Source organism: Cupressus sempervirens, chromosome 8 (assembly GCF_028749045.1).
Source record: "Cupressus sempervirens isolate cs-2001-9-10 chromosome 8, ASM2874904v1, whole genome shotgun sequence".
Classification (NCBI taxonomy): Eukaryota; Viridiplantae; Streptophyta; class Pinopsida; order Cupressales; family Cupressaceae; genus Cupressus; species Cupressus sempervirens.
The window spans coordinates 515,668,382-515,679,489 of NC_143125.1; the positions used below are offsets into that span (position 1 = coordinate 515,668,382).

An 11,108-nucleotide genomic window follows, 5' to 3' on the forward strand; every position below is an offset into this window, starting at 1 on the left:
TGAAAATTACATATCTAGCCCTTGTTCCTTAATGTTATAGGCATACTTTGATTAGTGCCATTTATGTAGTAATAAACATTATCATGACATATGCATCCATAGATTTATTCAAGATGAGTGATTAGAAATCTAGAAATTGAGACCAAAGTCGGGGTGTGAGGCTTGATATTCACCTATTAATTTAAAATAATTGAAGATTTTTTTTTACAATTAAGAGTTATTGAAAGAGCATTTACATTTAAAGCATTGCAATAACATTTTATTAGAGCATATCTCATGTTATGCATCACCTTAGGCACATTACTTGTTTGTTGCTTGTTTAAAACAAATTCTTCAAGCCAACGACTCATGATGATTGTATTCCACAAGCTATATTATTGAAAATTTATAATGATGCACTAATTCCTTTTGCAAGATGAATATGAGCCATAACAAAAGTAAGGCTTTGAAGATGTCATATTTGAATTGCTATATGTTTTTGAAGATGATACTAAGATATAGTGCCATCTAGTTGTAATATACTAATTTAAAAAATGAATTGCAACAAAATACTATCAAATTAGACATTTAATTAAACTCTAAAAAATTCTAACAAAATGATAAATTAATCTTTGGCATCTTTAACATTTGACTTTGAGTACTCTTAATTTATCATCTTAATTCATATTCAGTGTCTATTGTCTAGTGTGAGACCTTCATTGAAGACATAAACTAGTTATATCTATAGGGTTCCTAATATGATGCTTATATCATCTATTATAAAATTAATTGAAAGTTTTCATCAATAATATAAAATGGCTTGTTAGTAGGCCCTTGGTCTATTGGTGAAGTTGAATGGTTCTCAATGAGCCCACTAAGGATCAAATCTTGTACTTTTATCCATACTCTTACAATAATTTTAAAAATCAAAATCCTAGAATTCAACTAAATCTATGTAATCACAAGTCCCCACTCATATTCTTAGGTAGGGGTCTCATGGGGGCTTGGGCTCTATTTTTGTGGAGCAAGTGACCCCATGATAACTTTTTTGGGTGGCTAAAGGTTTATACATAATCTTTTCCTACAAAATAAGAGGTTCAACTTTTTAGCTTGTGGAAATGGGGTGAAGCTTAGGGTGCGGTCTCATGGAGGGGGGCTTCCTAAAAAAATTCAGAGGGTACTCTAAATTTTTTTAAGGATTATTTTAAAGTGGGAGGTGTCATGAATTTTGTAGTGGAGTTATTCTTAAAAGTTTAAGCCCCATAATTTATGGAAATGGGTGGTCTCATGATATTTTTAATTTTAAAATATTCAATTCACTTGCTAAATAAATAAAAATATTTTAAAAAGTTTATTAATAAAAATTAGAAATTGGTATATGATTGACAAGTGGCACAAGAAAAGCCTAAGCCCGATGGGGCAATTTCTAGCCCCCCATCTTTTCCACTCACTTAAATCTGCACCCTAAAAAATAGAGGCTGCTACTTTTGAGGAGAAGATTCCAATTAATCCCGTAGCAAACTTTTAGTTTATTTCATAGGACCACCCACTCCAAAAAAATAGATCTGCAGCCCCCTCATGGGACTGCACTCTTAGGATATTTGTTGCCACAACAATTCCTTTATTTTTCCATCAAAGTTAATAAATAAATTTAAAATCTCATGCTATTTTCACTTAAATTTCTTAAGCTAAAACAAACCACTCACATTAAATTTTCCTAAAATATCTTAGCAGCCACCCACTATTTTAAGAGAAGCCTCCTCCATGGGACCCAGCCTTAATATAAGCCCTCTCATTAGCTTACTCATTATTCTTCCATTAAATAATAATAATAAATAACGACAATTTTTTTACCAGTCATTAATGAAAGCCCTTTCGTAAGCTAAGCCAGTTATGTTTCAGTTGATTCTCAGACAAACGAAAGGTTGGGCATAGGCTATGCATAGTTTTGGGTATCTTGTAGATTTGGCAAGAGGAGCTCTTAAAAGCAATATGTTCTATGCATCTTCTTCGTCCAACTGACGGACTGACTGACATCTTAGCTTTGATTGTTTTGCCACAACTACGTTAATTAATAGTAAATAGACAGAAATATGTGGCGACTACGACTGTCTCCTCTTCGATTCCCAATATAGAAATGAATCCAAACATTCACTAAACAAAGCAAATTAATGGGGCCTGTCTGAAGATTTTGGAGTGTGCTTTCAGTGGAGATGTCTCTGTCAAAACAGAATCTGTTGTTGGGCTGTAGCCAAACTTAACCAATCCACGCATAGCTCTCTGCAAAATGCATTTATAATAAATACACAACTGGAATTATCATACTCCATGTCAAACTGAAAAAAAAAAGGAAAAGGATTAAAATGAAAAACATGAGATACCATAACTGAAGAAGAAAACCAGATGTAGGAGGGAATCAATTGTATTGAAAAGCAGTGGAGCTGAGAGATGAATAGAAATAGAAAAGAAATGTGGGCATTGATTGATTTCTGTATGTATGCATTGTAGATTTGGTTGATTCCACAAATGGGAAGTGCTTTTTGGCACTAGATTGGAGAGATAGACAAACATTACTAGAAGACAATCGTGATGGATGCCGGGAAAAAATGAAAATGAGAAATAAGAATGAATGAATGCAGAAGATACGTGGGCAAAATCATCATTTTTGGGAGCTTTTGTCCTGAAAAAAATGAGGGGATTGGAACCTGCACGCCAAGTGCTCGACAAAATTAGCATAGGACAGTCGCGATGGATGCCGCAAATGACTCGCTAAAATCAAAGCAAGAAGAACAAGAGAAAGAGAGAGAAGCAAAAGTGGGAGGAGAAGAATCTCATGTGTTTTTCTCAGAGCTCTACTACATTTTGTCCATTCTGTAGAACCTTTCCTTCCCTCTTCCTGGGGAAGCGCTCCATTTTCTTTTTCATTTCTTGTTGTTTTCGGATGCCCTTTTTCCTACCTCCTGCTCAAACCCGAAAAAAGGCTTGTTAAGATTCAGTAATGGGTGTTTTTGGCTGTTTACTTTGTGTTGTGTTTTGTTGTCCGTTGAAGAAAAATGAGGGAAATTGTAACGGTATCGGGTATGGACAGATGGCATAGAAGTGGTAAATGATGATCTGGGTAATGATGTTTCGGATGAGTCTTCAGACATTATTTGCGAGTTACATTTGACACATGGTTGCCTTGAAGGTGTTGAGTGGAAGCATGTTGGGAACTCGCCCGTTTGTTTTTGTTTAGTCTAACATGATTTTTGGGCACAAGCGTTGTCGTGTAAGATGGTCTATGAACTTGTCAGGAGACACTCCCAAAATAGGTTCTTGAGTCTTGTATGTACGTTGGTTCCTATGGAGAAGAAGAAGAACCATTTCTGCCCTCACCTACTCCTACAAATTCATGTTTTTACTTGGCTTTAATCTTGTTAATAATGTGCATTTTCTTTTGGTTTGCTGCATGTGGGCCTTGCTGATCTTGTTGGCTTCTCTTCTTTTTAGTGTTATTTTTTTGTTTGGGTTCAGAATGGTTATGAGCTCTGCAAATAACTCTGCAAGCTTGGAGTCAGTGATGAATACAGTTGAAAATGAGAAGTCCCCACGTTTGAACCACCAACTTCCATCTGTGTCCTCTTTGTCTCAGAATTCAAAAGCCCTGGCCGAGACAAACGGCGATGCTGATGATGACAATGATAACCTAAACCAGCCTGATATTGTTGCACTGGATTTGAGTCTTGGGATCGGAGGCAGCTGTTATGATGGGGTCCAAGGTGGGCTAGGCGAAGACTTTGATCTCATGAAAAGTGGAGATAATGTCCCTAAGGAAGGGGGTTGTGGTGGAGAGGCTTCCAAAACGGTTGGTGAGAGTACGGGCTCTGCTCAAGGGGGGTGTTCAGAAGCTCGCATTTACCCATGTTTGTTCTGTTCTAGAAAGTTCTTCAGTTCTCAGGCATTGGGAGGGCATCAAAATGCCCACAAGAAGGAAAGGACAGCCGCAAGGAGAGCTCAGAGATCGCATATGAATATTCAGCAGAGGTTTTGCAGCTTAGCACCTTCACCGCCAATTTTTGCTCCTGAATTTGCCCCAAATTCCAGCATTCTGAATAGGTGTCTATGTATAAGAGCCCATTCCGCAACCATTCAAGGAGGAGTAGGAGGGGCAATTGCAGGAGTGGGTGGAGGTGGAGGAGGAAAGGCAATAGATGGATGGGTTCGCCCTCTTGTTGCGAATCAACCCAATGTAGGTAGGTATTTCCCCCCGGACCTCTCGGAAAAAGCTGATTGCAGGGGAGGAGCTCCCTACGGCTTTAACATAAGGTATGGTTTCCCTGAGGATGAAATGGGTTTTGTGAAATGGCCCGGTAGCTTCCGTCATGCGGTGGAACCAAGAGGAGATGGTTCGGGTTCTCGAAAAAGGGTCCGAAGTGGGGATGCCTGTTTCTCTGAGACAGGTTTGGCTTTCCCATCAGATGATCAGAAGCTAGACCTATCTTTGCGTTTGTGATCAGAGCCCCAATTGATATCTTGCATGCACCACCTAAATCAGTCAATAATAGTCCCTTCCTAGTCTTAAACCAGTCAATAATTTTCGCTATTTAGAATTCTACTTATCTTGTGAAAAAACCTTTAATTTTATGAGATTTCCAGCGAGCTTCTCTCTAGATATGTTTTCTGCCTGCTCAATTTTCAAGTCACTGGACGGGCAGTCTAACGCAACGTAAACAACTTGTACAATTTGCTCCAAATCGATAGAGGGCCTCATTAAGCTGCCTGATTTTTCTTCTGCGGGCATTTTTCTTGTGTTTTTTGGAAGCAATTCTTACATTCACTAGTAAATACAGAGTGGGTTTTTCTCATAAATGCTAAGCTTGCTTTTGTTTATTTCAGAGATTTAAGTTTTGTTATGCTGGATAAATGTCTTCTCTTGCAATAAGAGTTAAAAAGCAATCATAGTCGACATTATATTTTCTCCCCCGTTCTTTCGTAAATGTTCTTGTACATAAAGTAGATACTGTGCTTTTAAGACGTTCTAAGATCTTATCGTCGACGGTTTTTACACTGGGAGATAAGAAAAGGATTGGGCTTCATTGTTGGAAATGGGTCTTTTGCTGCAATAATGAGAGAGTTCAACGTGTCTTTGGGCTTCCTTTCAATGAGATCGTTGCTCTCATAGGACTTGTTACTCTCACAGGAAATGTTCCTTTCAAGGGGAATAAGGGATGATATGGTAGTTTTTTTCCTAGAATTTTAGAAAAGCTTTGTAGCCATTCTGATTCAAAATCTTCTTTCCCCGGGATATTTTGTTTCTGGGTTAATTTCAACTTTTCGTCGACATTTCATTTGATTAGCTTAAAAGCTTTTTCTCTGGAAGCTTTACACAAAAAAAGGGGGATAACTGAATCTCGCATTCACTGTTCATTGGTAATCCAGGAAATTAGATTGTCTTTATTTTGTGTTGATATTCTACAGGCCAGCACCAGCTAGATTGTGAAATTTCTGTTGCAAGTTTGCCAGAAGAATGTACAATGTTAGGTGTTCTTGTAACTTTTAAGGACTTTAGTGAGAAATTTGCGATTTGTTGTTACATCAGGCAAGCTTTAACTAGAAACGCATTTACAAATTATAGGCTTAGGTAAACATTTTGGGTAAAGAACACTAAACTCATCTTGTTATGCTAATTCCTGAAATATCATTTTCATTGGAGCTTCGATTGGTCAGCATTTCTCATGTTTTTTAGTTGGTGTGTCTCAGGATCAAATGGTACCTCATTGCAAATCTGATCTGGCAATTCACTGAACATATATACCTTCTTTCTGGTGTTATTAGTGGATGTATTATCATTCAATGCCGATATGATATGGTCTTTTGGAATGTGTTGATTCTGATTTTAATCGCTATGTTATCCATTTATAATTCACTGCAGATCTTATTCAAATTTTCTTCTGCATTGTCTATAGCTATTTTTATGATACTTAGACCCATGATATTTAGCTCATACTTCATATTTTGTTTATTTTCTGCTACCTAATAGAACAAGCTTTAAATTGAATTTTAACATGTTGGTGTTTCTAATAATTAAAATCTATTTGGTCTTTAACATTCTGATTTTGTAAGGGTTAAAATCAATCAGAGAAACTGTGAGGCTTATAATTTCATCAGCATTATTAGACTATTAAACTTGAAATATTATGGGCTTGATTAGGTACACACCATTTTTAATATTCCTCTGCTAGCTATAGAAGAAGAAGAAAATTTTGATGTACACGAGGCTAAACATGGTCTATGGGAAAGTCTGCCTGATCAAACTGGCTTTTGCAACTCCATCCTTTTTCTATGTAAGGTAATGATGAGTGTCCCCAACTATTTGGTCTCCTTAATAAATTATACGAGGAGCCAGCTGACAGGATATGTACATATTTGTCCTGCTGTATCATAAGGCATCATACTCTAAAATGAAATATTTTTCTTTTTCCAGTTTCCATGTTCTAAGGAGTGCAAAAAATACGCTTTTTTTTCCCAAGCTTCTTATTGTTTTTTAATGTCTTCTTCCACAAAAGAGTTAATGAGAAATCTTTAAATGAGCACAGTGAATTTTGACTCTGCATGAAATATTAGACCCTTGCACGCTTTTTGGTGATAGTCAAAAGTTAAACTGATCTCATTGATATAATAATTCTTCTTTTTCTCCAGACCTTACCCCAAATATGCTTGTAGAATTTATTCATAGCAGAATCCTTTTTCTCTTTACTAGTCATGGGGCATGTATTATATATTCCATTTACTCATCCATTTGCTGTTTTGCTGTAGCCAAGTCTTCTTTCTTTTGCACACTAAGTCACTGAAAACAACATTAGGCCATCTACCTTCCGTTTGTGTGTTTCTTTATAAATAAGTTATGTGACACACCAAAGCATTGCTTCAATAGGAGCAGCCTCAGTTTCAATCAGGGTGATATCATAAGGAAAGAGTGTTTTTTATTTTTGAATTTGCTTGTGATCATCATCAAATAACATCCTGCTGTCTTTGATTGGATAGGTATAAGTGACAGCTAACCCTTAAATTTTATCTCTCTGGTTACACTCTATGGCAGTAATTAGTCATCTCTTTGTAAAGGGTGTTTCAACACAAGGACAAGTGGTCTTCAATTTAGATTTAGATAACCATATGTATCTTAAATTGGCATTAAGTGTCAAAATCTAAATGTAACTTTTGGACTTATTGCAATAAAAGGGAAAAAACCAGAGCATTTTCCTTATATGTATTGAAGTTCTTCACAGTGTTCCCAATTTCCTTTAAAGTATAGGCTTAGTCGTAATTATGCTACCTTGGAGATAACAAATAAATTTCTACAATGTGCTGACCAGCAAACAAGGATGCTACAAATAAGCCATTAACTGTATTGTTGGGAAGATTATAAAAACAATTGCCTATCATACACCACCTTTGAATACCAATCCACCATCCTCACAGTTGAGTTTATTATCTGTTACGAAATACCAATCAAATTTCAATGATCGGGAGTATTATTCTTTGTGAAATGTCAAGACTCGTGCAGTTCTGTTGGTTGTAGCTTATGGCATTCAAGCCAAAAACTACCGAACAATCAACTCGTCAACAGTGCCTTTTGTTATAAGGGTTAAGGTTTTTGCTATTAAACTATATTCTATGGAGTGCGAGGTAAAAATAGAAACATATTGTATGTTTTTTATTAAGCGACAGTAGGTTTTGAAGGGACTTTGAAACCCTTTACAGCATATACCATAAAAGATTTAAACATGAAAGCTCCACAAACCAAAACAACAGCTACAAAAGACAGGCTGGGCGCCAAACAAAAAGTCAGCTACGCAAAAAGACAGCAAGGGACAAGCCCACTGAGAAACCACAAAACAGACAAAGGACCAGACAAAGACCAGTTACCCAAGGCAGTTTAGAAGCTCAGCAACTTGTAATTCCAGCTTTTCCATTTCATTAGCCACCCTCTTGGTCTCTTGGATCTCCTTATCAGCGGGCAGGTTCTTCTTCCAGTTACTGGCTCTGGTCCTTTTGTTAGGGCCAGATGGGGTATCCCAGGAGAGTACTTATTATCAGTAATCTGGATGATGGCTTTTTGATTAGTGGAAATCTCCAACATCCCTTAAAGGATCCTCAGATGCTCAGTTGATGCCTTGAGAATCTTATAGCTCTAATCAGCAATATTCTTCAATACATTCTCCTTGCTGGCATACTTATTTTCTAGCATGGTAATCATGTCATTCATTCCCTTAAGATCAGCAGCCTCCTCTTTCCCAATCAGGTCCACATTGTTATCAACATTCAGGGCGATCCCATCAGCAGTGTCTCTACCGACAGCCACAGTATCAAGGATATCCAATTTGCTTCCAGGGTCCTAATCTTCAGATTAATGTCCTTAAAACTCATGGAATGACCACTTGATGGCCCTGTAGAAGTCAAGCACACCATTTCTGGCAGTCAACAAAACGTCAAGGCCATGATCTCTATTGGCATCACTCAAGATCAGCATTGAAGGATCAATGAGCTGATCCAAATGCACATTACCCTTGTCCTTGGCATTGGTGGCAAAGTTCATCGTCTGCCTAGGAACTCTAATCTTCAAATTGTGAGTATCCACAGCCGTGCACTCCTCATTATCTTTGACAGGGGAAGTATTCTCCTTAGGGATATTGACCTGCTCAGGGTGAATACCCCCAACATCTTCCACATTTGGAGGGGAAGATACAATCCTACTGGTATCCTCCGGGCTCCTAGCCTTATCATGGGTACGAGGCTTTTTCTTCTTAATCTGCTCTCCAAACTCTTCCCTGACAGTTTCCATGTCAGCCTCCCTTTCATTGTAGTCTTCATCAGTCAACGCCTCCCCTTTTGGGTTCTTTCTTTTTCTTTTCTAGTTTCTTGTTACTTTTAGGTTCAATTTCTTCTTAGATGCCAACCCCTTAGCAATGCCTTTTTTCTTACTGCTTTTATTTTCCTCCTTTAAAACAAAGTAACCACTCACCTCAGTATCAGAGAAATTATCTTCAAAGGACTCGGAGGCTTTCACTATCCTCTCCAGAAATGGAATGACCCTGAATGGAGAGCCCAACCATATTGGCTTTGAGGTGATTGTAAATTAGGACCATCAGACCATCATGGACAGGAGGATTAGTAACCTCCTGCATCCAAATTCCATTAATGCTGGTGTTGTAGGGAATGGACACCTTGTTGGGACAGAAGTGATTCAGAAGTACAGAGTGGTAAGTACGCACCTTGGAGAAATGACCGTCAAGAGTAACATATTGCTTTATGGTCTTAAGTACAATTCTCCAGTTTGTCTTAATGGATCCCCTCTCTCCTCATCATCCTTGGGAAATATACTCACAGACAAGTTGGAAAACTTTCTGTCCCTATAAAAACTCTTCCATACAGACGGAATACCAGTAACAAGGGATAAGTTCCTCATTCACAATAAATCTCCTACCTTCAATAACTACGGAACCCTTATTCCAATTCTTGTGAAACACTCTGGTAACAAAAGGATTACCTCCATGAAGTTGTTCCATGAGAGGAGTGAGACCGCCCTACTGCAGAATCTCCCAGACCCTCATTCTCTTTTTCCAGTTATCTCATGAGACAGGCTCTCTCCTTCTCCTTTGTCCACCCATGATAGAAGACAAACCTCTCTCAACAGTAGGAAAATGAGCAGAATAAGCAACAAAATTGGCAGAAGAATCTGGATAGGTAATGACAATGCTTATATAAACAAAGTCGGGCAAAACAACCCATAAAGCTTGCAGAGAAAAGGGGTAATTATTACCACATCTACCATAAGGACAGCTTACTTTCCAATTTATCATAATTTTTTCACTTCAAGATCTGTACTTAATCATTTCCAAGAACTCCTTCCTTGCCATGAATTTTATCATAATTAATTTAAAATTTGGCCTCACCTAGGAGGTCTTCTTCATGATACCAAGTCATGAGCCTATTCAAACTAACTACCATGTTGGCAAGGGAGTCAGCCACGGTATTCAATTTCCTGTAGTCATGGGATAGATACTCACTTTCCAAAGAATTAAGAATGTCCAAGAAGAATAACTACATTTCAAACATCTCATAATGCTATTAGAGTTGCCTTCAAGCCAAATTTTGGTGAAACTAAGGTTCCTAGCCAAAATGAGGACTAGTTGGGAAAGTGGTTTGTCTGTTTTCGCAAAGAGGGTGCCACCGCAGCAATACAATGACCCATGTGATTTCTTAACACTCCCCCACACCCAGCTGGCCCAGGATTGCACCACACCCAGCCGGCCCAGGATTACCTTTGGCCGCCCTGCCAAAATTAACTCTAATCCAATCCATAGGAGGGAACATATTGTATGTTAGACAACTGTGATTTCTAGATTTCTTCTAGCTCAACACTGCAATAATACGTATACCTGTGTCAATGTTACATATATTTGTGAGGTTACAATTCCAATAACTTTCTTTGTATATTTAAATTGCTGTCAAGGCGACTGTTCCCATTGTTTGGCTATATTCATCTCTGCTTTTCATGGCCTTCAGCCTCAAACGTTAGAACAAATGCAGCAGAAGTTTAAGCATGCCTGCATCACTATTTAACAGCAAAACTAACTATCAATTATTCAAAATTTACTTGTAGATATTGGCATCCAACTAGACCATGGGAGTGTTTACTGTTTAGTCACGAGGAATTTGAGATGCAACATTTCTCCCTGTTCCCCCTCTTAACAGGGATCCAGATATCCTTATCTGGATCTTCAATGCTTGAAGTTTGGCTAATCTCATCCCCAGAGGGCTTTACACCACTGGAGACCAAAATGGCTTGCACCGATTCAGCAGAATCCTTGTCTTCATAACACCACTGTCAGAAATAATGGCCATCTCTGATTCATAACGCCACTAGAAGCTATATTGGCCAATCCTGAAGCTGTAGAATCATTGACCTCATTGACCTTCTCTGTAGATTGTTCAAAATGTCAATGGCTGTGGTTATCAACATTCCACCAGGTAGCTTGCTTTCAATGATACAAGATTTGTTTCTAAAGGGATGATTTTGGAGCAATCCTCTGCCTTGTGATTTGTTGTGTAACAACTCCTGCATCTAAAAATGACACCTTCATAATCAA

General features: G+C 38.0%; 1 protein-coding gene across 1 annotated transcript; it reads left to right on the forward strand.

Moving 5' to 3' along the window:
* The first annotated feature begins 1,877 nt into the window (after positions 1-1,877).
* On the forward strand, positions 1,878-4,848 carry LOC149543462 (uncharacterized). Its single transcript, XM_089798266.1, has one exon. The coding sequence runs from the start codon at positions 3,371-3,373 to the stop codon at positions 4,469-4,471; it is 1,101 nt and encodes a 366-aa protein (XP_089654392.1). The 5' UTR covers positions 1,878-3,370; the 3' UTR covers positions 4,472-4,848.
* Positions 4,849-11,108: the final 6,260 nt, after the last annotated feature.

Bases quoted from the DNA above. Each gene is read 5' to 3' on its own strand.
- LOC149543462 (XM_089798266.1), top strand. From the start codon at position 3,371: ATGTTTTTACTTGGCTTTAATCTTGTTAATAATGTGCATTTTCTTTTG.